The sequence below is a fragment of the Camelina sativa genome, chromosome 20 (genome assembly GCF_030686135.1).
Source record: "Camelina sativa cultivar CO46 ecotype springtype chromosome 20, ASM3068613v1".
Classification (NCBI taxonomy): Eukaryota; Viridiplantae; Streptophyta; class Magnoliopsida; order Brassicales; family Brassicaceae; genus Camelina; species Camelina sativa.
Window position 1 is genome coordinate 3189177 of NC_141899.1, and position 15655 is coordinate 3204831.

The 15655-nt window shown below is 32.3% G+C and overlaps 2 protein-coding genes and 1 pseudogene across 3 annotated transcripts; 2 read left to right on the forward strand and 1 right to left on the reverse strand.

The window, feature by feature from the left end:
- Positions 1 to 5584: 5584 nt before the first annotated feature.
- LOC104769017 (uncharacterized) lies at positions 5585 to 7146 on the forward strand. Its single transcript, XM_010493135.3, has one exon. It carries the CDS (start codon positions 5717 to 5719, stop codon positions 6869 to 6871), a length of 1155 nt encoding a protein of 384 aa, XP_010491437.1. The 5' UTR covers positions 5585 to 5716; the 3' UTR covers positions 6872 to 7146.
- A 1328-nt stretch (positions 7147 to 8474) lies between these two features.
- LOC104769018 (uncharacterized) lies at positions 8475 to 8984 on the forward strand. Its single transcript, XM_010493136.3, has one exon. It carries the CDS (start codon positions 8475 to 8477, stop codon positions 8982 to 8984), a length of 510 nt encoding a protein of 169 aa, XP_010491438.1.
- Positions 8985 to 11206: 2222 nt separating this feature from the next.
- LOC104769019 (protein SUPPRESSOR OF PHYTOCHROME B 5 pseudogene) lies at positions 11207 to 11967 on the reverse strand (annotated as a pseudogene). Its single transcript, XR_015594034.1, has one exon. The product of XR_015594034.1 is annotated as a protein SUPPRESSOR OF PHYTOCHROME B 5 pseudogene (transcript).
- Between the last annotated feature and the right edge of the window lie 3688 nt (positions 11968 to 15655).

The following is a 15655-nucleotide window of genomic DNA, read 5'->3' on the forward strand; positions in this document are numbered from 1 at the left end:
GATCTAAACGGTGCAACGATACTTGTTAATTTTGTAGTAAAATTTGTGCAACAAAATGATGGAATATAGGGGGACAAGTATGATTTTGTACGTGTATGCGTCTTTGTGTTTGTGTGAGTGGGGATATATCATATATGTATGTAGCATTAGGTGGAACAAAGACAGCTATTCTTTTGTACAACGTCATTAACAAATTGTCAAAGAAAACCATAATCAAGACTCTGATCATGTGAGCTAAACCCATATTATATTTAGTTGAATGCCACTTGTTACAACACTAATTAACTAATTATTCGAAATTAAGTAAACCAGATAGACGACTTACAATACATATATATTTTAAAAGTTTAGCTACCATTTACTAAATTAACATATGTAGTGTACAAATTTGAGTTAATTAGGTATTAGAAAAAAAAATATTTCTTAAACCCAAATATATCAAATGTTTATATTACATTTATATTCAAATGAACAGTATTTTTTAATATTCCAATTGAACAAAGTATTGTAAGTATACATATACTGATTTCAAGTTTTCGCATACTAATTCTTTTTCTCAGTATATTACATTTAATTAAATTTATTTTAACAGTATATATTTATAAAAAATATAAAAATAGAGTATGCCTCTTTCAAAATAACTTTTAAGTTTGTGAAAAAACTCTTTCAAAATAATTCGAAATAACGAATAGAAATTAACATATATATATATGAGAAATACCCTAAAATAGCACTAAACCAAGTTTTATGGACAACTATAGCACACATTCCATAAATTTCCAAAAATAGCACTATTTAACACATTAAAATATTTAAAATTAAATTTTAGAATTTGTTTTTTTATGTTTGGATTCTCAATTTACATTTAGGGTGTAGTTTTGATAGGTATGGTTTAGTATTTTGAATTTAGGATTTAATTTTAGAAGATTAATTAGTGCTATTTTTGGAATTTTAGAGATATTGTGCTAAATTTGAAACAAAAACTTAATTTCGTGGTATTTTTGAGAATCTCTCTATATATATTTGTATATCACATAACCTCGTTTCATGTTTCTTGAGTTGATTGTAAACTCGTGAATTCAAATATTCGGTCTTATCTATATTCATGCCCACACGCATATGATTCCGACCCAAAGTTAAAGTTTATTCAAACATAAGAATGAATTATTCATGATGGATCTGAATTATAAGAGCATAGGAAAAATTACCTTCCCCTAATGCGTACAAGCTAGACATTAATTTACGCCCATAACTTGTTTGTTGTAGTTAAATCTGAAAATAGAAATATAAAATAAAAATTAGAGAGAGAGAGAAAGGTGAGGTGAGGAACTATAGCTGAATAGTGTTGGATCACATGAGGAGGAAAATGGTACAAAATAGGGAAAGAGCAAAAAACAATAACACATCCCCACATGCCCTCCACTTTGTCTCGTGAGTTGTTAGGTTGTGCTTAAACACGCTTTATCTCCTCCTCCTTTATATTCTAGTAGTATATAAAACCATGAATTGTAGTATTATAATGATCAAAATCACTCGCAATCTCATAGTTCCTCGATGATATGTATTATTTGTATTCGAGATTCGATTTTTCTCTAAAGCACGAGAAATTGGTTAGATACATTAAAAAGAAAAGAAAAAAAAAACAAATGGAATTATTAAGAAGTTTTTTTACACGTTTTGGAGAAAGAAAGGAATAATACAAAGGGAAGTAAATTAAAAAAAACGAAATGGTCAATTCAAGTGAAAAGAAGAAGAAGAGGTTAGTGTGACGTCGTTTTCATGGTGTGATGTGGGCCACGTGAACTGACTCTGCAACTCACGTGAGAAAAACACTGTTGTATCTCAAGCGTCAGGACATAAATAGATTTTCGAACATTAAGATCAAAGGACGATTTAGTAATAATACATCTTGACTAGGAACTGTTTATTTGATAGGGAGAGATTAAAAACGCCACAAACCGACCTATCCAGTTCTCCTTAACCATTCGTGGTTCGGTTGGCCATAATCATGCTCTCCTCGTCGTCTAATATATAATTCAGCCAATAATTCAAATTATTATTTGCCATTTTACGTTTTTCACCATATTATTTGCCATTTTCTATTCAACTTGACTTACTAAAAATGAAAAAAATATACTGTATAAAGTATGTTTCACACAAAATAAAAAAAAGTTTGAAGTATGATACTATATTTTAACAAATAAAATAAAATAGATAATTTAAAACAAATGCTTATATAACACTATTTTTAAAAATGAATTAACTTTTAAGGCGTCCATATAATACCATATTTTATTTTTAACACATAAAAAATCTATTGAATTAATTCTTTAAATAATACTTGTAGAGGAGAAAATCATTCACGGAATCGCAAAATCTCTTAAGAAAATATATATACATATGCATGAGTCACATATAGTTAATCAATTATCATATGATTATTTATAGTACCTTGATCTAATTCAAAATAAAATCAATGTGAGATCTCAATCTCATCACAACCTTACCCACCAGGTTCAATGCACACGCTAACAACTATTTTAAAATCAAGATTTGATAGTTTATACTAGTACTTAAGAAAGAGTGAACAATATTCAATCAAACATCTATTCACATATTGATATCTACTGATTAAGGAATATATTTAATCAATGTTCTTTACCTGAATTTCTTACATTTGATCAAACCTTCCCTTTTCAAAAAACTTAATAATAAAAATGTAAACCTTAATAAAAAAGGGTTTAAAAGCTTAATAAGTTTTGTCAAACATTAACAGAAAAGAGTGTGTGGGAGAGAGCATCTCATCCGAATTAGCTGTCTTCTTTACTTCTTTGTTGGCTTGTAAAGGGGACTATTAGTTGTCTCTAATCATTGTTATTGTCTTAATAATATAACAAACAAATTAAAATAATCATAAAAGCAGAGTAGAGAAAAAGAAGAATTAAGAAGCTGGATATTTGAAGGGGAAAAACAAATGTATTTAGCAATATGCGGACATTCCTCTGTACAATGCACAGGAATCCTCTTAGGGATCAGTTAACAAATGCTTATAAATCTAACATGTGACTTAGGGAAAATAACAAGAGAGATTAAACAAAGTAATGATGCCATTAAATTTTATAAATTAGTAAAATAAACACATACGATCGATCTCGAGAGAGAGAGCTTTTTGGATCTTAAAAAAAAAAAAAAAAGAGAAGGACACGTGGCAGTTGCGCCGCGTAAATCGCGCCGTATCACGTGATAAGGGAAACCTTTTGGGTTTTTGGCAGCCTACCCTCTTCTCTGTTCTCTCAGCCTCCCTTCCCCCCCATCCATCACGTGGCCAACTCACACCTCTCGATTATTGCGGGTCCCACCCTTCTTTTTTACGCTATCCCGTTTTCACTCTTTTTTTTTTTCTTCCTTATTATATTTAAGAATTTTAGTTTCCTAATTTTGGATATAAACAGCTAATGATTCGTACTTAAAAAAAAATCACGCAGAGTAAAACTTTATATATTGGTAGAAACTCTAACACCATAAATTAGTTTCGGTGAACGTAGTTTTCATGCCATGGAGAGACTAGAGTCATGTGTGTGCCAAGTTTAATCTAAGTTTTATGTATAACCACATTTAGTCATATAGTATATATTCATGATATCATTTCAACACATATAGTATTGGCTGAGATCAAATGCTTCTCACAAAAAAAACTTAAAATGTATTATGGATTATGTAAGTATCTTTCATACACCATATTGTAAATCACTTGACATGTACAAAGCTGCGTTAAACCTAATTTTTCTTTCTTTCTTGATTATCACATGTATAAATTTCTTTGATAACAAGATTACTTAACTTTTGGCATGAACCAAAATAAGTGGATCGTCCAAATAAGATATTTATTCTAAAGTGAAATATTTCTGAAATAAGGTTACAGAAATATCAGAAAAGAAACTATAGCCGTTATTATACAGGCAGTAAAAAAAAAAAAGAAGGTGAAAAGTGAGATTTGCAAGAGGGGTGGTGGGTGGTCACGTGGGGGTGCCCATTCCCTGCCGTTAATGTAAATCAGGCACACTTGCCTTCCGTCTCGGCGTGCGGTGGGTCCCTTTTAGAGAGTCGCCGGTACTGTTGAGTTTTGTAGTATAAGAAGAGAAGACACTTTTTGACGCCGTTTAACTCCAAACGAACGTTGCACTGCCGTTAAATTGGTACGGGCGCAAAATGGGAGAGGGAGAGAGAGATAAGAGACGTGAGGGGCACGTGCCTTGCTAGAGAGAGAAAGCGGTGGCGACCGGTCACTTTCTCGTGATGGTATCACGTGAGGCAATTTTACTCATCCCTATGGGTCCTCCTCCTCCTCCTTAAGCATTAGTACTTTTCTTCCATTTTTTTTTAACTCAGACAAAAATAAATATCAGAGAGCGAGAGAGAGAGAGAGAGGTATATTACATTACAACTCGAGGTAAAGTAAAGTAATAAAAACTCGTGGGTCCTTTAGTCCCTTTGTGAATAAATAGCAGACACTTGTGATTCTCTTCTCTCTGTGTGTGCTGCTGCCCTCTCTAGTCTTGAGTTGCCAATTTAACACTAAAACTATACAATTGTGGAACTGTAACCTCTTTTGAGAAAAATAAAGCTAATTGTCTATGTACTGACATATAACTAATCACCAAAACAAACTAAAAAATATGTAATATGTGTAAGTCATACTTTTACCATACTGAAATCTTCAAATACCGTACATTTTTCTTAATAACAATTATAGTACATCATTGTCTCGTTAACATAATGAAAAAAGGATATTCTCTCTAATGACGTTGTTAATGGAGGATTAAAAGAAATAAAGAAGATAAGATAAATTATGTTGGGAATAGAAGGAGAGGGCATGTGCTGTCCTTTCTCGAGTGACCTGTCGGTTTATGGGTCATTGATAATACGTGAAAGCGAAAGCTGTGGAGAGAGAGAGTTTTTTTTTTTTTTAAATATCATAATATTATTATACCATTTTATTCAGAAGAGAAGAGACGACAAGAGAGACGAGACTCTCTCTCAATTCATCAATTGCACAAAAAAGAGAAGATGTGTTTTCTTTTGTTCTATTCCCACACTGGTTTCTCGCCTACGTGGCTCTTTCTCTCACGTGCTGGACTTGGGCTTTCCCTTTTTTATTTTATTTTATTTATTTAGTATTATTCTTCTTAACTGGATGGCGATTTCGATTAGGACGCGGCCCATTCCGAATTCGACAAGTGTCTTCTTTGTATCTATTTTTTTATTCCACTGATACTTTTGGACCAACCAAAAAGAAGAATAATAATGTATTTCGCTTGGTCCAAAAGTATCTCACTCTTTAAAAAAATTTAATTCCTTTTTCTAGTCAAATAGTAAAAGCATGATTCATGTTGACAACAAAATAAGTGCAATAAAAATAAATCATGATAAATTATGGGCCGTTCATGGGCCGATATGGTGCAAATGTCCTAATAGTTCGATCCGGCCCTTTTCAGCGCTTTCGGAAATTTTCATGCTTTTTCGAATCGATTGAAACGGTGTCGCATCGATGAGGTGAGATTTATAACGCAGATCCTCTCGCTCGATTTCGATTTCTCACAATTCGTCAGATACTGAGATTACTCTTGTTCCTCCTCCTCCGCCGTTGTGTTTGAGGCGACGAATTGGTTTCAGATTCAGTCGTAGTTTTCTCTCGATCCTTCTCTAAGCTTTTGTCATGGATCTGTCACACCAGCGAATTGAGCAGTCTCAGGTAACTCCTCCTCACGACGATAGTATCCATTGTGATTTTGGGAACGATATTAGGGAATCGCGATTCGAGTCTCTTTTTGGTGTGATAGAGGAAAGAGGTTGCGACATGGTTATTGAATTAGGGTTGGAATCTGGTGGGAGTGTTGTTGTTGAGAATTTAGGTGATAGTAGTGATATTGATGTTGGTAATGGTTTTGATGAACCTGATGACGACGATTTCTTCGCTGAGCAGAGGGGTTTCGGACCTGAGTTTCGCGATATCGCGTCGTTGGGGAGTAACATCCGTTTGATTACTGTCGAATCGGGTTCTGATGGTGAGGATGATCTTGAGAATGAGAGGGAGATTTGGGGGATTGATTCGGATGAAGAAGATGTGTATGTCAATGATGATGATGATGAATATGATGATGATGATGATGATGATGTTAGTGTGACTATTCCTCTTTGTTGGGATTCACTACAGTTAGAAGATCGTGGAGTCACAATTGCTGATGAATTTGATTGGGAGGAAGTTGTTGATGATGGTGTTGGTGATGTTTTAGGGGAAGAGATTGAGTTACGAAGCGGTTTTGCAGAAGTTGATTTCAATGACGAAAGTTCAGTTTCGGTTTCTGTCTCGCCGATTATCTCATTAGAGGATTTACCAACTAGGGAAAGAGCAGAAGGAAACCGTGGGTGGGAAGTTTTGCTGAATCATACTCTAGAGATCAACTTTGATGTGGAAAACAGAGAGTTGTATATCGTTGGTGACCATGACGATTATTTTCAAACAACAGAGTATGAGATGTTGTTTGAACAGTTTGCTGATGCTGAGGTTTCTGTTCTCGGGTTACCTCCAACTTCCAAATCTTTTCTCAAGAATCTCCCAGTGGTTAGATTGGAAGGTGAGAACGATGATGATGGTGTGGTGGTCTGTGCGGTTTGCAAAGATGAGATGAATATCGGAAACGAAGCGGTTCAGTTGCCTTGTAATCATAAGTACCATAGTGAATGTATTGTACCGTGGCTTAAAGTAAGGAACACATGTCCTGTTTGTCGCCATGAGTTACCTACAGATGATGCAGAGTATGAGCAAAGGAAGATCCAGAGAACAACAAGTACTTTTGACCTGGCTCTGTAAATGGTAAACATCATCCTCTATGTAAGATTTTTTTGTCTTGAGTAGTTAAAGAATGTATATATTCTATGTCTGGATTGTGTCAAGCGTCTCCTTTGTTGTTATGTTTTTTTTCTAGTATCCCGCCTCATTGTGTGAATCAGGTGATGGTGAAAGCTTTAGGAGGCTAGCTTTATATAGAAGAACATATGTATTTATTTTGATGTTTGCCTTGCTTTGATCTCATTTTATTGACCTGGTTTATTACCTATATAAATATACCTTTTTGTTTGGTTAAAGCGAATGAACAAGTTCTGGATTTGATATTTGCAAATAATTACTAGTAGCTACGATTAAAATCAACCCTGGTTTTCAATTTCTATGACTCGACATGGCTTTTATGTTAAAAGAGGAGTTCGATTAATCCGATTGTGGAAACAACGTTGCCGTTTGGTAAACCTAATCTTACTAAATTGAAATCTGTTACACATCACAATCTCCTTTTGTTATCTTTTGTCCCTTTAAACTAATCTTCAAAGTTCATTGGTACCTCTTGTTTAAGAAATACAGTAAACATTAATGTGCAAGCTGTTATCATCCGATGACTCGTTTTGCTGTGGCGCACTAATGTTTTTGTTTAAAGGAGAAACAAACATTTTACAGAGCCATATTTTAAATACTGACAATACAGCAACATTGATTTTCAGTCAACATTGATGTATGGTAAGTTGGTAACTCTAATCTAGTAAACTTGCTAAATTGAAATCTGTTACACATCACAATCTCTCCTTTTGTTACTTTCGTCCATTTATTCTTTATAAGACTAATCTTCATAGTTAATTGATACCTCTTGTTTAAGGAATACAGTAAACATTAATGTGCAAGCTGTTATCACTCTGATGATGACTCGTTTTGCTGTGGCGCACTAATGTTTTTGTTAGAGGTTTAATTGTGTTGAAAAACAAAAATCTTACAGAGCCATATTTAACATTCTGACAACACAGAAACAATGAATTACAACAGATGAACCCTCAAGTGTAGAGTTTTCGCATATATTTGGTGTAGTGAAAGTTATAAAAGTAAAGGACATAAAAAACAAAATGCTTTAAAAGGACTCATGAGATTCATCAATACAAGTAAGTAATGTATTTATATATACATTTTCAACTCTTGTTTTTATGTTCTATGAAAATGTTATATATTTATATGTTTTTCTTTTCGTTTTAAATTTGACTAAAATTAACCTTGACAGAGATGTGAAACTGCAAGTGACAACTTGTCAAAAGGTTAAAGGTGTGCCACTAGAAACTAGTTAACTAGGAGCTGGTGAAAATTTCCAAATGCAAAAAAAGAAGACGCTGGCTGAACAAGAAACCCCAATTAAGAACATTTATCTAACTGTTGAATGCTTAATGACTCAATGCAATTAAACTTATTTATTTCACTAGTTAAAAAAGATAAACCTTTTTTTGTTAAAGGGTTTACTTAAGAACTTAAACTTGAGCTACAAGACAAGATATATATATGTACTTTCTCTGATCTAAAAGATTATTATTGTAATCCAAAAATCTCTTTGTCTCTCCCTTTCTATATTTCTTTCTCAAATTCCATCATCTAAAAACCAAACATGGAAGCTGATGAAGATCAACAATACCCTTCTCATTGCTTCAATCTTTACGAAGGAAATCCGTCTCGTAACAATGATTTTAACTCGATGTTCCTACAAAACCCACATGATGAAGACTTCCATGTTCATGACCATCATCAAGTCGACAATCATGACCAGCACCATCATCATCATCAACCGAGTGTTGTGGTGGATCAAGAGAAGAGGTTAAGGAGGATGGCGTCTAATCGAGAATCGGCAAGAAGATCGCGGATGCGGGAGAGGAAGAAGATGGAAAGGTTGACAATGCAAGCAGCACAACTCATGGCGTCCAATCAGTTCTTGTCTGACAAATATATCAGCTTGTTGGAGTACAACCACCAGATCTCGCAAGAGAATTCACAGCTCAAAAAGACAGTTTCTTCATTATTTCAGGAATATACTATATTTCATGGAGAACACCATGATGATACGCCAAGATTTATCCATGGTTTTGATTTAAATCAACAATATCTGCATCAACCAACTTAACTCGTAAGCCGAAAAAGGTTATATTTATATACTCCAATGCTTCGATTCAAACATTATTTTGCTTTTATACTATACTAATTAAGCTCTTTAGTGGATTATATATATATATATACATACCACTAGATTGAATAATTGTGTTTATATATATATATATTGCTTCATGAATCTCTTATTATGTTTTTTTTATTTACCATGGGTTCTAAAAGCTTCCGTGTTTGAAAAGAAAAAGACAAATTTGCGTGAGAAAAAAAATTGTAGGAATCTACAAATATGTCATTTGTTTTGTTTTTACCTTTTTAACAGCAAATGACGAGATAAGTACATAGATAAATGTCCAAGTAAATCAGAAATACATTATCTCAAAATTGATATTAACATGGTTTCATATTGATAAATTTAATGAAATATTTTTCGAGGATTCATCATAATATATATATTAGGCTTTAACCAATTGTGGGGTTGGGTTTATGAAATTTTACGAATAAAAACAATAATCCAGTAGCTAGATATGTTGTTATAGCTGAGATGATCTGGTGACTAAGAATTCTTGCTGTTAAGAAAAAATCTATCGTAAAAACTTGTTCCAAAAGAAACAAAATCTTGGCACACAAAGATTAAAATAACAAAATATATAATGCTGCCATATAAGATGCCCACACGGCCACACACTTATACTTCCCAAACAAAATGTCTATAATATTGCAATTGATGACAACGTAACAAAAGGTTTCTCACAAACTATCCACAAAATCGACATGCATATCCGTATTGTTATCGTGGTTGTACACTCAGTTGAAACTTGAAACTATACGAGTACTTATAAAATCTCAATTTAGTCCATAACCTTCATTATTTGTTTAAAACCATATAACTTAGCTTTGTGTGTGTGTGTGTGTGTGTGTGTGTGTGTATATCGAGTCAATGAAACGTTTTCTTTTTAAAGTCTAGTTAATTAAATTAAAAACCCATGTGGAATCCATATACCTTTTTTTCTAAACATCCTCTTCGGATACAATCCAAATTAAATCTTATAAAAAAACTTGGGCAGTAATTGCGTGGGCACTGTGGGGGTACGTATAAGGAGAAATGATTCGACATTAGTCTCGAACTATAGATCAATTTGTGTAGTTTACTGCAGGGGGTGCATGTGAACAAATGTCAAAAAAAATTTGGGGGTAAAAGGACAAAAAAGTAAAAAGAATTGCAGAGAGATACACGTGCAGAAGAGATATGTCCCCTATGGTCACAAAACATGTTTCCCTGTCTGTACTAAAGATACAACCAAAGATGATGGGTTCTTATTTTCTGTCTCGATTCTCAATTATAATACAACTCACACTGTGTGCACGTGTGTGTCAATGCCAACCAAATCTATGCAACATTGTTTTTTAAAAAATTGTTCTAAATGTTCATATTTCTTGTAAGTATACAATTTGTTTTTTTTTTTTTTTTTTTGTATTGTTCAATCAATCAGTTATCAGTGTAGTGTTCTTTACTAAAAAGATGACAAGCTTACTTCAAGTTTTTGTTGCTGTATATGTGTTGTCCAACAAGTGAGCTCCTTACATGTCATTAGAAGAGGATGATCATTTATCCTTTCTGCATAAAATTATGAATATAGATATTTTTGGTTTATTGCTTTATATGGTGATTTTAGTAAGCTAGAGGTGGAGTTCATTTTTAAAAGTTGCCGTACGTGGAGGTTAATTATAATAGTTTGCATATATTGATTTGTCGACATGTGTTAAAATGTTGATTCTATATACTTATGTCTTAATTTCTCCATTAATTATCACTTGGTTTTGAAATGATATTATAAGCCTCACAAGTTCTGGTACTTATGGGTATAGTATATTGGATTAATCATTAAAATAGCTAAAATCATTAAATTTATATATTATAGATGGTAAATTATTATTTATAAAATTATAAATTCTCACTAATGTGATGTAAAAGTAGTAGTATGAAAAATATTAATACATACAGAAATAATAATTAGAATAAGTAAATTATAAGATGGCATACCTAATTCCATAATGGGGGTACTATGGTGACCATAAAGAAACCCATGATGGAATGCATTGATGTACACCTCAAGAGAACCAAGCTATATGTCATTATCATCATCTTCATCACTGTATCTGTACTATGATCGCGTTTAAATTACTCGCACACGTCTTTAACATATAGCGATAATTAATCAAATATAGCTACGCTACATATTTAGCAAATCATCAGATAGAGATATTTATTTTTTCATAATTAAATCAAAAGGACATAACATTTGAGATCATGTAGAAAAAATAACATTGGATGGAGGCAACATAACACTTGAATAAACATAGACACAAAGTCAATATATAAAATCAAACGAACCCTTTTTGTCTAACCGAACCAACGTAGCTATGAACTACACTGTAGCTATCATTACCATCATCATAATCATGATTATCTCCATCAATATCATCTTCATCATCTTCATCATCATTGATGTTGTTGTGAACCCTAGTCGTCTCCACCAAAACCATCTCTTCATTAGTCTTTTTCTTCTTCTTCGTTACAGAGTTTTGCTCCTCAATCTCTTGGGCAAGTTTGAGACATGATGTGGCTTCCATGGGACCAGAAGATGCATCAGAATCCATTGAATCACCACCATCGCTATCTTCTTCTTCATCATCATCATCGTCATAGTAACAGCCTTTGTGATTATGATCATGAGACTGTGAGGCTAAATACATCGTCCATCCAGATTCACAGCTGCGACAATCCTCATCGGATCCAAAGATGTTTGCAGACTCCATTTCCTTTACAATTATAACTCTCTTTTTTTTTTTTTTGTGTGTCTTTCTATATTGTAATAAAAACAGAAGAAGAAACCAAAAGACCCTAAACAAAGAGACCAACAAAAATTTAAAACCCTAAAGTGAGACAGTAACAAGAAGAAGCGCTGAGATATTAAGTAAACAGTCCAACAAGCAAGTATGCGTATATAGTGTCTGTATGTAAACGCGTATATATAATATGTGAGCGTGTGTGTATCAGTGTGTATGTAGATGCATTTGGTTATAAAAGACAAAATAAAGTGGTTTTTTTCCTAAGAAAAAAATCAATTGAAAATAATTTAAGAGTTATTAATTTGGGAAAATAGAATATTCTGTAAAAAAGAGAGAGAAATGGAATCTTTATGGGAAATTAAAAGATAATTAGAGGCTGACTTTTATAAAAGATAAGGGGAGATCGAGGTTGGGTGGAAGAGATAGAGATGGAGAAGAGGTTGTATTTAAAACACCTGAGAATTGCTATTTATCTCTCATCTTCTTTCTGACCAAAGAACAGCTCACTACCTAAATTTATGTATAAAAATTAAATAATACAAGACAAACATACCCATTCAATAAATCATTTTTAAAAATAAATAAAAACTAGGAAAAAAATTAAAGAAATCACATTTTAGCATAAACAAAGAAGAAACGCATGCATTATTTGTAGTTGAAATATTTATATATGTTTATATGACAAGATAAAAACATGTCAATCCATATACTTATTTTCCGTCTGTGATTTAGAACATAGTGTGATATCATATAAGATATTTTAGTTTTGATAAATATCACATGATGTTAATTACAAAATTTGCATGAAATTCACGTTATTTGAAAAGCAAAAAAACACAAACTTATTTCCACTTTTTACAATCATTGTTTTTACATAAGTATATATTAATATTATATAGGATAACCATCTATTGCGTATTCTTTTTGAAATATTGCTAAAATACATGAGTCTGTTTAAATAGAAAACAAAACATATCAATGTTCACTAAGAGGTGTTGGATCATAATTCTATTTTTAATAAGAGTTTTAACAACAAGAAGAACACGAACAACAATAAAACACGTTAATATGGATATCTAAACAAAAATTGAATAACAAAATGAGAGATAGATAGATAAAGAGAGAGAGAGAGCCATAAATAGAGAGAGTTGATGAGAACAGCAAGAATCCAGCTAGAAGCCGTGAAGGAGAGAAAGTGAAATCTCTTATCTCGTAGAAGTAGCATCTTTTTTAATTGCAATAACTTTAAACATCATATTCCAATAAATAATATACTAAAAATATCGTGTTAGGTGTCGTTGAGTTGGTATATGGCAAATTAGGGGTTTAACATGCAGGAAATAATATGTAATAAAGAGTGCTTAATGATTTGTCGAGAAACAAAAAGTTGATCATCAAATTGACTTTGAGAAGAAAATTTTTAAGTCATTCATATCCCTTCTGCTTCAGTTCTTCTACACACAAAATCATAAATATATATATGTTAAGTGAGTGAAAAAATGTCTTATACAACACCAACAAAATATATATTAAGAGTAGTTTAACTTGGTTGAAAGAGGTGTAATCATGTGACTATTTTGTAATGTCGGTGCCGTTAGGGTTTGGTTTCTAGTCAAGTTAAAATTCGTCTAGTGGATACGGCACCAAAAAAATACTATAGTCTACCATATATATACAATGTACCATTATTAATCAATGTTATCTTAGATTTTAATAAAGGACAACACTTATAACGAAAGAAAGAGCAAGGGGAAGAATGTTTCCAACTTTTTCTTAATGTATTAATGGTTTTTACATTTGCGAATTGATCCAATTGAATCAGTATATATGGTTGGGGCAGAATAATTTTTTGATCTGTAAGAAAACAATATTGGAAAATGTGTAATGAAACAATAAATAAGGAGTAGTATAGTACCATCCCAAAAATTATTAATATCCCTGTGACTTGCGCTGTTCTGTCTTTCTTTAATTTACTGCTGCTAAGTCCTTTCTCTTCCTCAAAAAGTTCAAACATCTCTCGCTTCCTTTGTCACAACAACAAAAATTAAATATATACTTTCTAACATGCATATTTTTTTCTACCTATATCAGGATTAATTCAATTCTCTATTCTGTATTTCTCTTCACATGCCACTGACGACGACGGGCTATCACTTAAATTTCAGTTCAGAATCATGCCGTGGTGTAAGAAAACACGTTATATGATGATCTTTTTTTTTTTTTTTTTTTTGTCAACCGTTATATGATGATCTGATAATATAAGAATAAGGATTTATTGAAAGTTTGCATGAGTCGAATGATATAATTTTTAAGATATTATTTGAGTAGATTATTATGAATACTAATATGATGGAATCTACAATACAGTAGTTACTAACACTGCTAAATGTGGAATGTTAAAACTGCTTTTGTAACGTTACTAGAATACTAGTTATCTTAACCATGAGGTGGTGGGTTAGTGGTTCTAGCCTTGGTGGAAGAGTCGCCCTATTGGTCTAGGCGAGGGATCAATTCTCCCCAAGCGCAAGAATTGCTCAGCTTTATCCCTTTGGCCACATAGGTATGGGTCTATTGCTTACGGCCCATTTGCATAACCGGAAGGATCCTATCCGTGAGATACCCTTCCCCCAGAGAGATTAGTTTCAGACCCCTCCATAGGTCTGGAGATTTACTCTAGTTAACAAAAAAAAATATATATATATATATATACTAGCTATCTTAGTCTTACGAGTACTGTATATGTGTACGGTATTTACAGTTTAATTAGATATCGCATGATTTTTTTTGATATATGAATAAATGTTATTTTCAAAATGAGGTATTTTTTACATTTTATTAGATAAATGGTGGTTTAATATGTTAAATACTAAATATTTCTGAAAATGGAAATATATATAGAGGTATAGGCACGATCATAATTTTGATGGTAGGGGTGCTGTAGGTTTTTATTTTCTTTTCAATTTAGAGTTACAGAAGAGAGAAGTGAAGTTTTAAATAATAATTTTACTGAGAGTGAAATAAATAGTGATCAGACATCTATCTATCTTCCAGAAAATTGACTTACGTAATTTATTTCTTTTGTTTCTTTGAAGTGACTCAAATCCGTAAAAGTAAAAGGTCGTACACACACGAATACATAGGTGATTGTATTATGTATTTGGATTTTTTTTTCATTTATAAAAGGAATAATAACTTCTTTCAACAACATGTTATGGGTATCTACGGATATGTATTTATGTGTACCACTGTACCTAGTGAACATACAGATCTAAAGAAAAATGTACTATATACCTTACAAGTTGTATATGTCAATCAAGTTGTGATTGTTGACAACAAAAGATCAAGTTGTGATTCCCCCACACATTGGTTGAAACTCTTCAAAAGCTGTATATAGGACAAGTGATCTATACAAAATGGTAACAGAAGTGTTAGACTTACAAAAAAATATAATAAGTCCCAAATGTCATGAATTTGTACATATTTTTGTTTGTATTAATACATATTGCAATTGTTAAGATCCATTTTGAAAAAAAAAAAAGATTGATACTAGAAGAACTGTAACATCAAAATTTACAAGATCCGTTTAGTTTAGTTAAATGCACAACAACAATACGGTGAGAAATCAGAATAAGAATTCAACATAAGAAATCAGAATAGACAATCAGTCATGTCGGAATAAAAAAATAAAAAAAAAGTTTAAAAAATGAGCACAAAGTTATTATAGCATCATTCTGACATATGCTGTTATTAAGACATAAATAGCAAAAAGCAAACAAATATAAATAACATACAGACAAGAAGAGAAATTATTATAACCAGAATTAGGGCAAATGCTAA

Coding starts and splice junctions, on each gene's coding strand:
- LOC104769017 (XM_010493135.3), top strand. CDS start 5,717: ATGGATCTGTCACACCAGCGAATTGAGCAGTCTCAGGTAACTCCTCCT.
- LOC104769018 (XM_010493136.3), top strand. CDS start 8,475: ATGGAAGCTGATGAAGATCAACAATACCCTTCTCATTGCTTCAATCTT.